This window comes from Girardinichthys multiradiatus, chromosome 3 (genome assembly GCF_021462225.1).
Source record: "Girardinichthys multiradiatus isolate DD_20200921_A chromosome 3, DD_fGirMul_XY1, whole genome shotgun sequence".
NCBI classification, from domain to species: Eukaryota; Metazoa; Chordata; class Actinopteri; order Cyprinodontiformes; family Goodeidae; genus Girardinichthys; species Girardinichthys multiradiatus.
Window position 1 is genome coordinate 2,740,153 of NC_061796.1, and position 17,730 is coordinate 2,757,882.

Below are 17,730 nucleotides of genomic sequence, written 5' to 3' on the forward strand. Positions count from 1 at the left end.
CATTTAGATTGTAGGTCAGAATTTTGTGAAAACAGCATGAATCTCCCTCCCTCCCTTGAATCAACATTTCAGGCTGCTGCTGGTGGTGTGATGGTGTACATGATATTTTCTGTTGTTGCTGACCATGCATCCCTTTATGACCAGAGTATACCCGTCTTTTGATGGCTCCGTGCAGCAGGATCATGCACCATGCCACAAATCTCAAATCATTTCAATGTTGTTTCTTCGTCGTGATAATGAGTTCATTGTACTCCAGTGACCTCCACAGTCACCAGATCACACTTCAAAAGAGCACCTTAGGATTGTGGTGGAATTAATTTGCATCATAGATGTGCAGCCAACAAATGCACAGCAACAGTGTCATGTCAGTATGGACCAGATATCTTCTTACATCATGTTGAATCTATGCTATGAAGGAATTAGGACGTTTAAAGACAAAAGAGGATCTAAAATGACACTAGCAAGATGTAATAAAATGACCTTCTGGGAACCCCCACAAGGAGCGGTAAATTGTTGCTTGGGAAGTATAATGTCTGAGTTCTTTTCCTGGGCCTGCTTACTCCTTGACAAAGTGAACAGGATGGATCGACAGACGGATGGATTTACACATAAACATTGGGGGGGGGGGAAATATCTGGACGTTTTTTACTGAATTAAAAACCACTCTGTATCCTGTTGTTGGGATCAATTTCTTGCAAATGAGACCGTTATAAGGGTCGTGTTAGACCAAATTTCTGCAAAATAAGCACATCTACAGAAACTAAGTTTATTGAAAATAGTCTCCTTTTCGTACCAAAATGCTTTTACATGCTCAACCCCAAACATACTTTTTGACTTAAAATGAGCAGTTTAAAAATGGGATTATATCGCAAGCAGTGGAATGTCATATTGTTTGTGTCCTTATTTTTATGTGACGTCAGTCAAGTTTGTCCATGCCCCCGCTTTGTTACTGTGGAAACCAATGAAATAGATGAGTGGAGCGCGTGTATTAGCCACCGATTTAGCTGGTGAAGCTTAGCCCTAACGTTAGCCCTGTTTCGACGTTTTTATTGGCAAATTTGTGGAAATATATTCACAGTGCAGGAATACCTCTACGCAACCAAAGAGAGGACGTTTCCAGGTATGTCTTGTCTTTTTTATGGGTTGAAACGAGTCTTTTCGTGTTAAGTCGTTAAGTGTTTGCAGACGAAATATATCGTAGCCTTCTTAACTCGCCAAGGTAACGTTAGCAAGTCAAACCTCAGTCAAGGTATGGTTAACGTCAGCGTTTATACCTGTTTTGATGTAAACGCTTCTTTCGCGGAACACATAGATAAAAACCCGTACAACCCGTTGTTTTTTGTTAAGGCATAGAGATAGGTGGGACAGGTAAAGTTTAATCTTTTTTTCAGCAAAACAAGTCACGACACGTTAAATAAGCGCTCCCCCTAACACGCACACGACTTTTAAAATGCAAACGTTCAGTAGTTACTGGCCGAGCTCTGTATATAATGTGTACAGATTATATTTACGGGATCGGGTTACTTTTGTACAAGCAGCAGAAAACTATTGGGAAGTCGCACATCTGTAGTTGAACAGTAACATGCTGTCCTGCAGTGAAAGGAATAGAAATGCTTTATATTTGCTCTATCATTAAAGCTAAATCACATTACTGTTTAAGGTAGGTTATTCTGTTCAAGCAGATCTGTCCATTGCAACAGTCAACCCTTGCGCAACAGAGTTGCAATAATAATTTCTTTCTTAATGTGGCTTTTGTTTTTTGCCATTGATGTTAGTTTTATGGTTTGTTTTATGCGTGTTGTTCAAGGTTAAAGTGTGTAGCAGCACAATCTGAAGTCTGTGAATGAGAAAAAAATGTGTACTTCTGGCTATATTCAGCTCCTTACAATTTATTTGCATCATATTTTATGTTATCTATTCTGGAGCAGGGCTGCATTTTTCTTAACCTCAGAGGATTTCTTGATCCTTATTATGGAAGCCAAAAGTATAAAATACTTTTAACACATTAGCGCTTTCTGGGACAGTGTCTTGCTAAAGTATTCACCCCCTCTTGAACATTTTCACATTTTGCAGTTACAAACTTAAATGTATTATATACTCTGTCTCCACCAGCTTTGTACATCTAGAGACTGAATGTTTGCTCGTCCTTTTTCACAAAATAGTTTAAGCTCAGTGAAATTGGAAGGAGAGCATCTGTGAACGGCATTTGTGCCACATATTCTCAATTTTATTTTGATTTCGACTAACTGGGGTATTCTACATCATGAACATTGCTTGATATAGCTAAAGCATTCCAATGTATCTCTGGCTGTATGTTTAGGATCATTGTCCTGCTGGTGGGTGAACCTCTGCCCCAGGCTTCAAGTAATTTGCAGCCTTTAACAGGTTTTCTCCCACAATTGCCCTGTATTTAGCTCCATCCATCTTCCCATTAACTCTGACCAGGTTCTGTGTTCCAACTGAAGAAACATATTTCCGCACCATGATGAGGCCACCACCCTGTTTCACAGAGGGTATGGTGTATCCGAGGTGATTTAAAGTGCTGATTTTCTGCCACCGTTAGCATTTTGCATTTAGGAAATCAGCCTTATTTATACTGAGATAAAAGTACACACAGATGAACTATATTAACTAACTGGGTGACTTCTAAAGGCAGTTGGTTGTCCTGGATTTTCTTTTGGGCCATAAGGTTGGAATACCTATGGATGTAAGTCTTTTCAAAATATTTATTGTTGAAACATTTAATAAACATTTATTATTTTTCTTCTCTTTCAGTTATCTACTACTACTACTGCAATGTTCTATCACAAAAAAATGACTATAAATAAACAAATGTCTGGTTCCTATGTGATGATGTGAATATGTTCAAGGGTTATAAATATTTTTGCAAGACAATGCATTTAAAATGTCAGCTCTCACCTTCTGTAGTAATGACAATCTTCTGTGCAGCCTGTTAACCCTTGTTACCAACTGTCTTCTGTTGTCTGCAGACGTCTGCTGATTCCAGTCCAGTTACATCTGAACAAAGACGAAGATCCTTTCAATTCTTTACCTGGTTTGCTACAAACAAAGCTGCTGGAAAGCATAAGAAGAAATCTTCTTTACAAGATTTTTTTATTTTCTTCAAACAACCTTTAGGATCCCCACCACTTTGCTCTTGGCCTTCAGAGCCACCCTTGCATCGTTCTTATCAGTGTAATGGCTACAGGATGTTGTCTAATCACCTTTTTGGGCCTATTTTTCCCTATATAGTGATGATTCTTCTCACTTGTTATTTTTGAACTCTGAACCTGCGGATGTGCTATAAATAAATGTGTTTCTACTCAGTGACTGAGAAAGATGGGAGTTATGGACATTTTTTTTAATTTAAAATTTCTCTTGGCTTAATATAAATGAGTGCGGTTGTTTTGGGACTTGCAGGAATTTACGACACAAACTAACCAAAAACATTTCAAATGAAGTCAAACCAGCTTGAGCTGGGAGGAGAAGCTGAGGAAAGTAACGCCGTGGACCTTCCTGAGAACAGAAAGCTCAACAATGTCACGGAAGATGATAAAAGTGAGGAAGAGGAGGAGAGAAGAACAGTCCGGATTCCCCGGTATCGCTGGGTAATGCACGCAGCTGTGATGTTTGGACGTGAGTTTTGCTACGCCATGGAAACTGCCCTGGTGACACCAGTGCTTCTACAGATAGGTAGGCAATACTCTCTTACTTTGGTAAAATCTCAGTCCTGCTCTCCTCTTGTCTTATTATTCCAGTCAGTATGTACTTTTAAAATGCATCAGTAGAACCTGCTCTGCTGTACTTTGATTAGAGAATTGGTATAAAAGATGCAAATCCAATCTTACAATGGGCGAAGATGCCAATATACTTAAGTAACTTCATGAAAATGTCAGTGTGACTATTTTAAACTCTTGTTGCAGCCATCTGCCTTTCTTTGAGATACTTTAGCGACGTAATTGTGGCCAAGTTCCTCTGACCTGGGTCTGGACACTGAAACATTATGCCCACACGTAACCATGATGGCGCTCCTGGTTCACTTTCTTAATTAGAATGGTGGGGTTTAATTTAATAGACCTCCATTGTTATCAAACAAAGGTTTACATATGTCTGCATGTGCAGCAGTACCCGGGGGCCAATGAAAAACATTATGCAGTTTGTTGTCATTGCGTTAGACAGGACGAATCCATTTATCTCCCTGGCTGCACTTCTGTTATGTAACAGCCGTACCCACTGAGGGGCTACAGCCATGCAGTTAGATGTTAACGTTGCCAACATAGCAGAAATGAAACAAAGGCTTTTCCCCCTGGCCAGGTATGCGAAGAATGCATAGCACTGCACATTTCAGGTTCACCCTTCTCTATCCTTACTGATGTATTAAACATCAGATCAACTTCATTCACTGTACTTTTGAAATGTAGGAATACCTTCTGGTGAGATTATTTTCTACATTTGCATTGATTATGTTCAGATTATTTAGGATTCCTTCCATATACCCAGAATCAAAGGCCACACTGACAGGAGTTGTCTGAAATACATCCAATGTTGTTTCCAGTGTTGATTCAGAAGAATGTTTTTATAAAACATTTGAAAAGAATTTGTCATTCGTTTGTTGTGAATAAGTAACTTGTAAGCGGAGTCTACATTGAACAAAGACAATTCGTTACTTTACGTTCAGTGTTGTAGATGTTTCTAACAGCCTCCAGAAACATTAACATTTTATGCCTAAGTGACACATTAGCTTTGTGTTTTGTAAGCTACTGGCTTTTTCAGGGCCATCTTCCTCTAAGCAAACACACTGCATGCAAGGTGATTCCTTTCTGTCATGTGATTAAAAATAAATATGTTTTAGTGCCATGCATTTTTATATTCAGTGCTCACAAATTTTGATTGCTTTTGCAACTGTCAAACAGCCCTACCTTCTTGTTTTCTTCAACTTTGACATTGTTTATTTGATTAAAAACTGTAGAAAGATTCGTAATGTAGAAAGAAAGCATTTAATGTATATTTCTTCTAATACCTGTTTGTGGTAAACAAGCAACGCTGCAAAAAATATTGCAACTGAGTATCTTTTCCTTTAGCAGAATCACATTATTAATTTCCTTTTTATTGCTCAAATAGTATTTTTAATAAATCTGGCACAATTAAGGTGCTAAAAGTACTCTTGAACAATTTTGATGCAAGATCGAATTAAAGTGACTCTTTGTCGATGAGCAGCAAACTGGTGACTGTTGCGTGAGCAGTTGTCAGATGCAGTAAACTTTACAAGGATTGTAAAAGCATGACCAGTCTAACACTGAACACAAACATGTCATACAGGTCCTTCTCAAAATATTAGCATATTGTGATAAAGTTCATTATTTTCCATAATGTCATGATGAAAATTTAACATTCATATATTTTAGATTCATTGCACACTAACTGAAATATTTCAGGTCTTTTATTGTCTTAATACAGATGATTTTGGCATACAGCTCATGAAAACCCAAAATTCCTATCTCACAAAATTAGCATATTTCATCCGACCAATAAAAGAAAAGTGTTTTTAATACAAAAAACGTCAACCTTCAAATAATCATGTACAGTTATGCACTCAATACTTGGTCGGGAATCCTTTTGCAGAAATGACTGCTTCAATGCGGCGTGACATGGAGGCAATCAGCCTGTGGCACTGCTGAGGTCTTATGGAGGCCCAGGATGCTTTGATAGCGGCCTTTAGCTCATCCAGAGTGTTGGGTCTTGAGTCTCTCAACGTTCTCTCCACAATATCCCACAGATTCTCTATGGGGTTCAGGTCAGGAGAGTTGGCAAGCCAATTGAGCACAGTGATACCATGGTCAGTAAACCATTTACCAGTGGTTTTGGCACTGTGAGCAGGTGCCAGTTCGTGCTGAAAAATGAAATCTTCATCTCCATAAAGCTTTTCAGCAGATGGAAGCATGAAGTGCTCCAAAATCTCCTGATAGCTAGCTGCATTGACCCTGCCCTTGATAAAACACAGTGGACCAACTCCAGCAGCTGACACGGCACCCCAGACCATCACTGACTGTGGGTACTTGACACTGGACTTCTGGCATTTTGGCATTTCCTTCTCCCCAGTCTTCCTCCAGACTCTGGCACCTTGATTTCCGAATGACATGCAGAATTTGCTTTCATCCAAAAAAAGTACTTTGGACCACTGAGCAACAGTCCAGTGCTGCTTCTCTGTAGCCCAGGTCTGGGGAATGCGGCACCTGTAGCCCATTTCCTGTACACGCCTGTGCACGGTGGCTCTGGATGTTTCTACTCCAGACTCAGTCCACTGCTTCCGCAGGTCCCCCAAGGTCTGGAATCGGCCCTTCTCCACAATCTTCCTCAGGGTCCGGTCACCTCTTCTCGTTGTGCAGCGTTTTCTGCTACACTTTTTCCTTCCCACAGACTTCCCACTGAGGTGCCTTGATACAGCACTCTGGGAACAGCCTATTCGTTCAGAAATTTCTTTCTGTGTCTTACCCTCTTGCTTGAGGGTGTCAATAGTGGCCTTCTGGACAGCAGTCAGGTCGGCAGTCTTACCCATGATTGGGGTTTTGAGTGATGAACCAGGCTGGGAGTTTTAAAAGCCTCAGGAATCTTTTGCAGGTGTTTAGAGTTAACTTGTTGATTCAGATGATTAGGTTCATAGCTCGTTTAGAGACCCTTTTAATGATATGCTAATTTTGTGAGATAGGAATTTTGGGTTTTCATGAGCTGTATGCCACAATCATCCGTATTAAGACAATAAAAGACCTGAAATATTTCAGTTAGTGTGCAATGAATCTAAAATATATGAATGTTAAATTTTCATCATGACATTATGGAAAATAATGAACTTTATCACAATATGCTAATATTTTGAGAAGGACCTGTATTAGTGTTTCATGCTTCTAAAGACCAACCTGCAGGTTTCTGTGTTACTTAAGATCCACCTAAGGGTGATCTCACCACTCTTTCCTTGTTGCATATTTTTTTTTTTTTTTACAGTTAATACCAATGTTTCACACAATCTAAAAGTTATCAATGGATGGTAAGGACAAGTGGTTCTTTGTCTACTATGTAGTAAGATGACAGGAGTAATGCTATTTGGATAAAGAGTGCTACCTTTGTGTGCAAAGAGTAAAATATTCACTCTTCAAACCTTTCCTCCTGATTCAAAGGATGCAGTTATTCTGACATGCACAACAAACTAATAAATAGCAAGTATGGTTGATGTGTATTTATCAAGAATTATGCATCAACAATCTTTGTATAATTTGAACAACCATGTGAAATAGATGGCCAGCAATAAAAAATCCTGAATCTTATCTGGTTTACTTTTAATATATCCTGTTTTCCAATTGAACATAATTGACAAACAATATTGAATTTTCCACAATTTGTCATGATTTCCTTCCAGAAACTCTTGTTTGAGGGAACTGGCATAGTTGTAAGATTGCAAACACTCCATCAATGTTGTGCAGTTGCAGAGTAAAGCATTATATAAAAATATAAAAACATTAGCCAAGGTTTCACATCGGCTCGTTCATAAAAAATTAAATCTAAGTTTTGTGTTTTGACATTAAACCTATTTTGACTGCTGCTTTAGTCTTGTTTTGGCTATAGTCTGAATGTTATATGTGACTGACTCCACTTTATGCTTTTTTTTTTTTTTTTTTTTTTACTAGGTCTTCCTGAGCAGTATTATAGTTTAACCTGGTTTCTCAGTCCCATCCTGGGTCTTCTGTTCACCCCACTGATCGGCTCGGCCAGTGACCGCTGCAGTCTGCGATGGGGCCGGAGGAGACCATTCATTCTGGCTCTTTGCATGGGAGTGCTGCTCGGTGTGGCACTATTTTTGAATGGATCATTGATCGGTAAGGCAGAGTTTTAGATAAGATCACACCTCTGCATGGATTAAATGTTAATCCAGTGTGTGTTTATTTCGGGGTTTTGTTTCAGGCCTTTCTATCGGTGACAGCCCAAACAGCCAACCAATTGGTGTCGTTCTTACTGTTGTTGGTGTTGTGGTGCTGGATTTCTGCGCTGATGCCTCTGAGGGACCAATCAGAGCTTACCTTCTTGATGTTGCTGATGCCAATGAGCAAGACATGGCTCTGAATATACATGGCCTCTCCGCTGGTATAAGATGCATGAACAACTTTCCTCACACATTTTTCCATGATTTCAGTTATTGGTAAACATTTAAAATGTGTCTCTTAGTGGGCTGCATTCCTGCTGTGTTTGAAATCTACGTTAGTGCACCATTCTCTTTGTAGCTTTGTTTTATTTTTTGTTTTCCCTTAAGACTCTCAGGGAAGGGTTTTTTGTGCTACACTTCCTACATCCAGCAGAAACCCCTAGTGATAGAAATTGTCATTGATGTTCATAAACACTTAAGTGGTTTAGAGCAGAAAAATCCAGCACAGGAAAGCTAGAGCAAAAAGTCACATGTAAAAAGAGAACACGTGTGTGGAAATGGAAATGTACAGAGCCTTGCGAAAGTATTCATGGCACTTTAATGTTTCCACGTTTTGTTAAGTTGCAGCTACAAACTTCAATGTATTTTATTGCAATTTCCTTTCATAGACCAGGGTGAAAGAGGATGAAAAGTATACATGATTATATTTTTTTCTATTTCAAATAAAAGTCTGGATTTGTTTTCAGCCCATTTACTCTCCTTTACTCTGCTGCCTTCGTGTAATGGCACCTAGAAGTAACCCACTCTTAATAGAAAGCCATAAGAATTTTCATTTGTGATTTTCATGAAGCCATGTAGGGGGCACAGCAAGCATCTGGAAGAAGTAACCTTGGTCAGATGAGCGGAAAATTGGATGGATGGATGGATGGATGGATGGATGGAACTAAATACAGGGCAAAGTGGAAGATAAATTGTTAGGCTACAAAAGACTTGAGATTGGGGTGGAGGTTCACCTTCTACTAAGGCAATGACCCTAAATATACACCCAGAGTCCAGTCAAAGGCCAGACCTAAATCCAATTGAGAATCTGGGGCAAGTCTTAAAAATTGATGTTCACAGTTTCTCTCCACCCAATCTGACTGGTTTTGAGATGTTTTCCAGAGAAATATTGTCAAAACCTTCTGTCTCTATATGTTTAAAGCAGGTAGAAATACATCTCAAAAGACTCTCAGCTATGATTCCAGAAAATATTCCGACTTTTAATTGTAAATAATTTTGAAAAACCAACGCAATAATTTCCCGAATATTACAATTATGAACTACTTTGTCAGGCAATCCCAGGAGTCAGCAACATTTACCGTATTGGCTTCTCTCCGACTAAATTAAAGTCATCTACAGCCAGAAAACCAACATGACTTTTCAACAACAGATGTATAAAAACCTATTATGTAGAATTTATTTGTTTTATAGTCAGATTAACAATTTTGCTTCTTTTTAGGATTCACAAGAGCATATGCATTTTCTCAAACGGAACATTCCATGTTTATGGAAATTTAAAGGAAAAAGAAGCAAATTATTTGCAAACCAAAGAAAATATCTTAACAAAACATCAGTGGTGGAGAGTCTGTGCAGATGTCGTATTAAAACACTTCAAACTGCAAAAACTTGTTTTTACAATTGCTCTCGTATCTAAACGCAGTGCTCAGCTTAAGTTTTTGGGAGCCACTAGACCACAGGTTGCAGACCCCTGGTCTATCCCAAAAATTCCAAAGAAATACATAGGAGTTCATGGCTTTTTACATGAGAAAATATTAAAACGTTCATGGGGTCGGAATGCTTTTGCAAGGCAGAGAACTTGAATAAGAGGATTATGTTAAGATTTCTTTCTAATGTAAACTATCAGCATAAATAAAACTTGAGAGGGGATTTTAGTCTTCTTTTGAATAGGGAAATCTTGCAAATCTTCTGGAATTTTCACTGTTCTGTTTCCGGTCTTCTAGGACTTGGCGGGGCAGTTGGCTACATGTTGGGAGGCCTGGACTGGACAGGCACAGCTCTGGGTAGAGCGTTCAAGTCACAAGAACAAGTCCTCTTCCTGTTTGCAGGCATTATCTTCATTATTTCGGTCACACTCCATATGCTCAGTATCCCTGAGAGGACGTGTGCCTCACCCAACCAGGTGAAAGATGGAGAAGGTGAAGAGACTTCCAGTCAGTTGTCCGTAAAACTGGTTGGCTACACACGACCTTCTCTCAACGCAATTGCAGAGGAGGATGCTTTTGCACTAGCCTCTTCCCAAGAGGAGAAAGAATCACATCCTGAGGAAGGGGAAATTGATTTTCTAGCTGTGGACAGAGTTTGGAGTAAAAGTGATTCAGTTCTCGCCATGCCAGATGCTACAATCGAGTTGGACTCTGACCTTCATCTAGACCGAGAGGTTTTCCTGCCTGAGGTGCATTTTTTACCAGAAGACCTGAACAATGGTTTTAAGCCATTAGACACCGGTTTGGAGTCATCATCACCTCCTGATGACGGAACCACTCTCACTGATGGGACAGTGGTCCTAGAGCCTACAAATACAGATGTGCCTCAGATAAAGGATCCAACCAATGGCCAGCCTTCATTCCCTCAGACAAGTTCAGCTTCAGAGAATGCACATGTAAGACGGGTGAAAACATCCAATACAGATGTTGACTACAGATGTTATTTTTTCTGGCTTAAAATCTTCTTGAGAGCATAACTAATCTTGTATCCTTCCTAAGCCTAATTAGGCTAGGAAGGATACGATTCTGCAAAAGGCAGAAAATCTCTGTGCTTGTAAAGTGTAAAGACTTGTGAATTTTGTATTTTTTTTCTATTATTATTTATATCTCTTGTGTTTCTCGTCTCTTTTAGCATGGGAGAGCTGCTAATGGAATCAGTGCTGGGTTCCCTACTTCTCGTGCCTTGAATACAGTTAAAGGCCACACCTCCACCAAACCAGGAAACCGCCCCGGCAATACTTTTGTTTCATCCTGGCAACATCCACCCACCTTCTACAGACAGGTACAATTTATTTTATTTCCTTGCGTTATTTAAGGAATTTAGTATATTCTTAAATAATGAGAATTAGTACAACATCTTATTTCCCTTTGGGACCAATAAAAATTAACATATTTCTTCAGCCCTCCTTTACGTTTTCATATTACGGTCGAGTGGGATTACAACGCTATAGACTGCGACGCACAAGACCTGCAAGCCCTCGGCCAATCACCACCTCCCGCAGCTTGACTGATCTTCGGGACATCCTGCACCACGTGCACAGAAGAAAGCGGCAGCCATCTGTAAGCAGTCTTTCATCTGAGGGATCCAGCAGTGATGGTGAAACGGAGAGGGGTACTACGGTGCGACTGCTTTGGCTGTCCATGTTCAAGGTGAACTAAACTTTTTACTATGACACCTATCTTTGTATTAGGACACCTATATAAAATTTGAGGAAACATACTGTTATGCACTAAAGAAACCTGTTTTATGTAGAATTCAGTGTTTAAAAGGGGTCTGGAAATGCATGGAATTGAGTTTAATATGTTCCAAGTCTGGAACAGCCTGGAAAGAAAATAATAGTATGCAAACATTTTTGTAATTCCAAACTTTATTCCCTGTCCAAAAGTCCAGAAGTTTTCCATTCGTCCGTTTATCCATCTCTCGATCCATCCCCCTCTCTACTTATTTACTTCTTGTGTCTGGCTTTTTCAGGTTCCAAATTCAAAGCCTGATCATTAATAATATTTGTTGGAAATTCACAGTGATGTTTTGTTTGAAATTCTTTAAAAATGACAAGAACTCTGAAAATTTGACCTCACAAATTGTAGGTAATCTGATTTTAAGCTCACAGGCTAATTGTCACACTTTTTATTTCCCTCTCCTACAGATGCCAAAGCAGCTCTGGAGACTATGTGTATGTCACCTCTTTACATGGTTCTCCATTATTGCTGAAGCTGTGTTTTACACTGATTTCATGGGTCAGGTCATTTTCAGTGGAGACCCTACGGTAAATACACACTTCTATGTGCTTCGTTACACAGAAAACTGAAACATTGCATGATGTAGTGGGCTATAATTTTATTTAAACTGCATTCCATGCATTCAGTCTGTTTGTTTTACATTAAAGTCTATGTATTCTGCCTTCTTCAGGCGCCAGCCAATTCCACAGAGCTCCAAAATTATCACAGAGGAGTGCAGATGGGGTGCTGGGGCCTGGTGGTGTATGCTGCTACCGCTGCTGTCTGCTCTGGTAAACCAGCTTTGTTTTTCATGTTGAGAGTATTTAGGACTGAGCAAGCTACCGTATTACACAAAAGGAAGTTGCAGATAATACAGTTAAGCTCCCTTGAGTAACCAAAAACGTGTCTCTCCTGTTCCAGCCATCCTTCAGAAGTCTCTGGATAATTTTGATCTGAGTATTAGGGTCATCTATGTTGTGGGAACTCTGGGCTTCTCAATAGGTAAGTTTAATGTGACGCCTTAAACATGGATTTTTGTTCATACATTTTGACTAAAGTTCTGAGTCTGAATAACAAACAACCCCTTTTTTGTAACTGTTAGTAATTTATTAGTGCAACATTACGTCAGAATGACGCGTGTGCAGCTTGGGCAGAAAAACCCTCGCACTAATTAGTAACATTTAGCCTGATCACATAGCACAACCATTAACAACTCCACTGTTTTATTAACTCAGAACCGGACATTTCCTTGGTTGGGTTTGACATGTTTTCCAGATCCAATTAGTTCTGAGGGGGAATGGAACACATGTATTGTTAAAAAAATAATTCAACGTTATTAAAAGGTGCTGAAGACATTCTCACCTTAATACAATTAAAATGTTGTGGAAAGTTGAGGAAAAAGCTGTTAATGTATAGAAATATACCAATGTCCTATCTTAAAAAAAAACTAAAAAAAACTATTGTATATTTGTCAGTATATGGTAAATATTTGGAAATCTCCCCAAATATTTGTTAAACTGTGCCTTTCTCTGTTTAGGAACTGCTATTATGGCAATCTTCCCTAATGTTTACGTTGCCATGGTGATGATCAGTACCATGGGAATCATCTCCATGAGTATCTCCTACTGTCCCTACGCTTTACTCGGACAGTACCATGAAATCAAAGAGGTATGATTACCCACAAATTCACTACACCATGTATGGTTTTTAAATTTAATATTTCTCCACTAAAAACTCGATTTTTAAAAACCTCTGACTTTCTTTAGATATAAATGTTCACCATTTTGTGTTCTTCCTCAGTACATTAACCATAGTCCAGCCAACACTAAAAGAGGCTTTGGTATAGACTGTGCTATATTAACCTGCCAGGTAAGTCTTACTGTTTTTACTTTCTAGCCCTATCTCTTAAAATATAAGATGAACAATGTTTAGCCCTCAAGCTAAAATTAAGCACTGGAATTGAACAGGACCTAAAATAAAGATTTTAGCCAGGTACACAGTGTTACCCTGCGGTCACCTGTTTGCATTCCAGGTTTACATCAGCCAGATTTTGGTGGCATCAGCTCTTGGATCTGTGGTCGAGGCTGTCGACAGTGTGCGTGTCATTCCGGTTGTGGCCTCCGGGGGCTCCTTTCTTGGCTTCCTCACTGCGTGTTTTTTAGTAATCTATCCTGACCCAGAGCCCAGCAGCTCTGAGCAGGATCAGGACTCTGATGCTCTACCTGGGGAGGAGGATCAAAAAGGGGAAGAGACCAGTAACCACAGACTAGCTCTGCTCAACCTCACAGACAAGACCAGAGAAGACTCTGCTACCTGAGGGTAAAAAAAAACAAAAAAAACTGCCATGATAATTTTACTCAGCCACCAAAAGATCCTTCATGTGTGGATTATACCAAACTTAGCTGGTATGCATGTGTGATGGGCTGTGCCTTGCGGAGTAGCATAGAACCACAAAGGAGGGAAAACATGGCAGAGAAATGTATAGAGAAATGTTGGACAAGTAGGTTTAGATTAGTGGAGAAGAGGAGGATGGAATTTTAAAGCAGCGGCAGCTTAAGTATGAGCATTTGCTACCTCAACACTAAGAAAAATAATATTTAGCTGGTCAATTCACTACAACTAAGCCCTGTAAAAAATAAAACCCAAGCTCTAGCTGTTTGGTCATGCTGGTGAAATGTCTTTAGTTCAGACTACTGAAAGCACAAAGCACTTTGACTTTTGAACAGTGCTGTCATGCTGATGGTGCCAGATATCACCGATGTGTCACATTTCACTCTTTGCTGCTGCTTCTTAACTGTCAAATAGACAATCATAAAGCTGTAGATGGGGTACATGGTACAACCCCGCATATTTTCAGGCTGTATACAAATATAAGTATTTCATGGACATTTCACTGCTATTTTACAAATACTAAAAAAATGTCAAAACGTTACAGGCCTCTTGGGTTTATTCTAGCTGCAAAAAATGTATACAATCAAAAAGGAGTTTTCTTTAATCATATCTTAGTTGTTATATTTAATCATATTGTAATTTGTGTCGGCTAAAGTTGATCTCTCAGGGTGACTGTTTACAATCTTAAATTTATAAACTATTTTTGAACATGAGGAAGAAGGAAGTGAGGCATTGGGGATAAAGGGGATTTATTGTTTTTATTTTTTTGCTTTCCTTGAAAGCAAACTGACCTTTACCCTGCTCTACATACCTATGAGATCAGCTGGTAGCTGTAAATCTGTCCTCTGTTAGAGAAAATACACAAGAGAATAATACGCATGCAAGGAATGAGAAAAACGTAATAATAATAATAAAACAAAGCACCATGTTTAATATTTGAAGCAGTCTATAAAGTTATCAAAGTACATTTAATAGTAACAGAACTTCATTGAATGAGGTGTGAATTCAATAAGCTGATTTCTATACACTAAAGCCTATTATAGAGTTTTGGTGTCATTTAGAAATTGTAACGTCACATGGTGCCTTATTTCCAAGCATCTGTATTGCTATGTGACGTATAAAAGTGAGGATCACTTTGCATGGTTCATTTGTGCCAGTTTTAAACTTTCATAATTATTCAGCTCAGGAGAAATATCAAACCTATTGACCTGTTTTACGGCAGTAAAGGGCTTTCTTTTGTTCTGATGGTTTCTGCCAAGGAGTATACTGTGATCTGAGAGCACCGTTAGAGCTTCTTCACCGTCTTGTTGTCAGGTGATGTCCACATGATAAAGGGAAAATCAGATTACAAAGCGAAAATGTTTTGGATAAAATTTCTGTACTTGTTTGTGCCATATGTCTTTTTTTTTTTTTAAGCATCGTTTGATTTTAGCACCCTGATCTGTTTGCTTACAACTAATGGTAATAATTGATACAAAAACATTTTTTTTAATTTTTATTTTTTTTACTTGGGTTATGTCAAACTTTTGTGCAAAATAGGGGAACAAAAAGATCCTGAAAAACATGCCATAACGTGTAGGAATTGAGACTAAAATGTTATTTAATCGGAGAAAACATTTTTTTTTAATGCTGCTTTTATAGGATTAATTTAATTATTTCTTCCATCCTTCCCTGGAATCGCTATGTAAGTGCTAAACCACTGTACTCACACTTTGTATTGCAATAGTTCTGTTTTGAGACGTTTTGTATTTTTTTGATTTGACAAATGAGCACATTGTGTGTTAATTAAGGCTGATCTTTGGTTCTGTGTGCCAACTTACAGAGTTTTATCAATTGTCCTTTTAATCAGGGATTAAAAAAAGCAGTTTATCTTTACTTGATGCTGTGTTTTTTGTTTTTGTAACCAACCTGTCATCAGAAATTATTCCTGCTGTGGTCCAGTTAGTTCTTTAAGGTTTCTTTTGTTACACAAAAATCTGAGAGAAAAAAGAGGAGAAGAAAATAAGTGATTTGAAACCCAAAAGAGATTTTAATACAAGTTAAAGCTGTGAGAACTTAGGTTGTTTTTATATACATTTGGAATCAATTAGGACAATAGCTATTACAGGGTGGTGATTAAAAGTTTGAACATCCATTCTAAGCATAGTTATCATTCATTTTTGTTTATTTATTTTAAAAATCATTTTAATGGTTGAATTATGCTACAAATGACTCAAAATCAAGAATTGAGTGCAAAGTTTTATGGGTGGTTGACAAATAACACAACGTTTACTGTCCTAATGTTGCGTACTGATAAAAATGTAGAATTTATAAGGAAATACGTGTAAATGTTGCTCTGTCAAGATATAGAACAATAGTACCAAAGATGTTGCAAGTGGGTTATGGTTCCTACCTAGAATTTTGATCCAAACAAAAATATCATACGGAGCGACTGTCTGGTATATGTGTGACCTCGCAAATAAGAGATTTTCCTAATTACTTTTAAATATTTGACAATTTTCCAGTACATATAAAATGATTCTAGCCACATAAAATGGTGATGTTTATGCATAATGTCAAAACGAGTTCAGACCAAATACATTTTGTCGGCACAATGGGTGTCGTGGTGTGACATCATAATGTACATTTTGAACTGGCAATAATTTGCACATGCTAAGGATGAAAAGGACTAATCCCAAATGTGTGATTACAGTAGTATCTCTGGAGTCATTTGCAAACTAATGAAGTCAGATCAGCTTTTTTTTTCTTTTTTTTGTCAAAAGGCTATGAATCTGACATTGCCAACAGTGGTCACACTCTTGTGTCTTACGGTGTGATATTTTCATCAAAATGAAATACAGACCCTGTAAGGAGTCCTTAAGAAAAGGAGGAAAAAGCAAATAGCTTTCACCAGCTCGCATACAGACATGGCTATATAAGAGGCTGGAGGTCTAGGCCATAAACATCATTGTAATATTGTGACTACCAGTACTACTACTTACTGTGATAATAAATGGTTGAAAGTCTTAATATATATTTTCCTTTCATCAGGTATGAAGAAACAAAAAGGAAAAACTAAGCTAGCCTTCTGTCTCTACATGCCTATGAAGCACCCAGAATATGTACAGCTGTCTATCCTATGCAAGTGTATAGTTAATGAAAATCAAAAGGAAGAACATGGAGCTTACGTATAAACTGAAAGAGGAACAACTAAAAGCAGAAAGAACTATAAATGGAAAACAAAGCATCCTTGATAAACTAATAGTGAAGCTTTTTTGGTGCAGACCCTCCCCAAAAGTGGCTAGTAAGGAAAAAAGGGTTTAGTTCAACATTTGAAGTTCTCATGTAATTTGTTTGCTCAGTTGTTTTAAGTGTAAAATAAATTAATAAAAAAATTGCATTGATTATATTGTGGTGTGTAGTTTATCATATGGCATGACACGTCATTTGGTCCAACATTTCACATTTTTGACAAACAGCTTTGTGGTAAATCAGGTAAATATCAATAGAATACAAGAAAATCACTATCAGCATGTATCAATGAATTTCTTTGAGTTTTAACAAGGTTCAACAGGATTAATCTAAAACTTCTTGTAAGATTAAGGAGTGATGTTGTTCTTTGTATGAGGATTTAGAAAAATTAACCAAATTATACCATGTTTTCTCAAAGAATGTTATGTAAAGCAGATGTGATCAAACTGAAGTGAGTTAAAAAAAAAAAAACTGTTGAAGGTGCAATTTCCTTGGGTTTGAAAGCCTCACCAGGACTCCTCCAAACATATTTATCATCATAGTGACCAAATAGCTCAATCTTTGCCTTGTTTTTTGACTATAAAACCTTTGTCCCAAACATATTTGGCTGGTAATTTTAGTTGAGCTTTAAGGTTTTTAATATGGATCAAGTGCTTCGTTCCTGTTGTTTTGAACATCCCAACCAGTTGCCCTTGTATGAGGGTGACACTTAAA

General features: G+C 38.2%; 1 protein-coding gene across 2 annotated transcripts; it reads left to right on the forward strand.

The window, feature by feature from the left end:
• Positions 1 to 969: 969 nt before the first annotated feature.
• LOC124866202 (solute carrier family 45 member 4-like) lies at positions 970 to 17,168 on the forward strand. 2 transcript variants are annotated; one of them, XM_047361891.1, is made up of 14 exons: positions 970 to 1,120; positions 2,991 to 3,693; positions 7,680 to 7,868; positions 7,954 to 8,133; positions 9,913 to 10,571; positions 10,808 to 10,957; positions 11,077 to 11,325; positions 11,823 to 11,942; positions 12,086 to 12,185; positions 12,316 to 12,396; positions 12,932 to 13,062; positions 13,195 to 13,263; positions 13,427 to 13,713; positions 16,816 to 17,168. In XM_047361891.1, exons 2-13 carry the CDS (start codon positions 3,456 to 3,458, stop codon positions 13,709 to 13,711), a joined length of 2,451 nt encoding a protein of 816 aa, XP_047217847.1. In that variant the 5' UTR covers positions 970 to 1,120; positions 2,991 to 3,455; the 3' UTR covers positions 13,712 to 13,713; positions 16,816 to 17,168. The 2 variants fall into 2 exon arrangements, with proteins under 2 accessions (XP_047217847.1, XP_047217846.1); XM_047361890.1 differs by having other exon boundaries at positions 13,427 to 17,168.
• Positions 17,169 to 17,730: the final 562 nt, after the last annotated feature.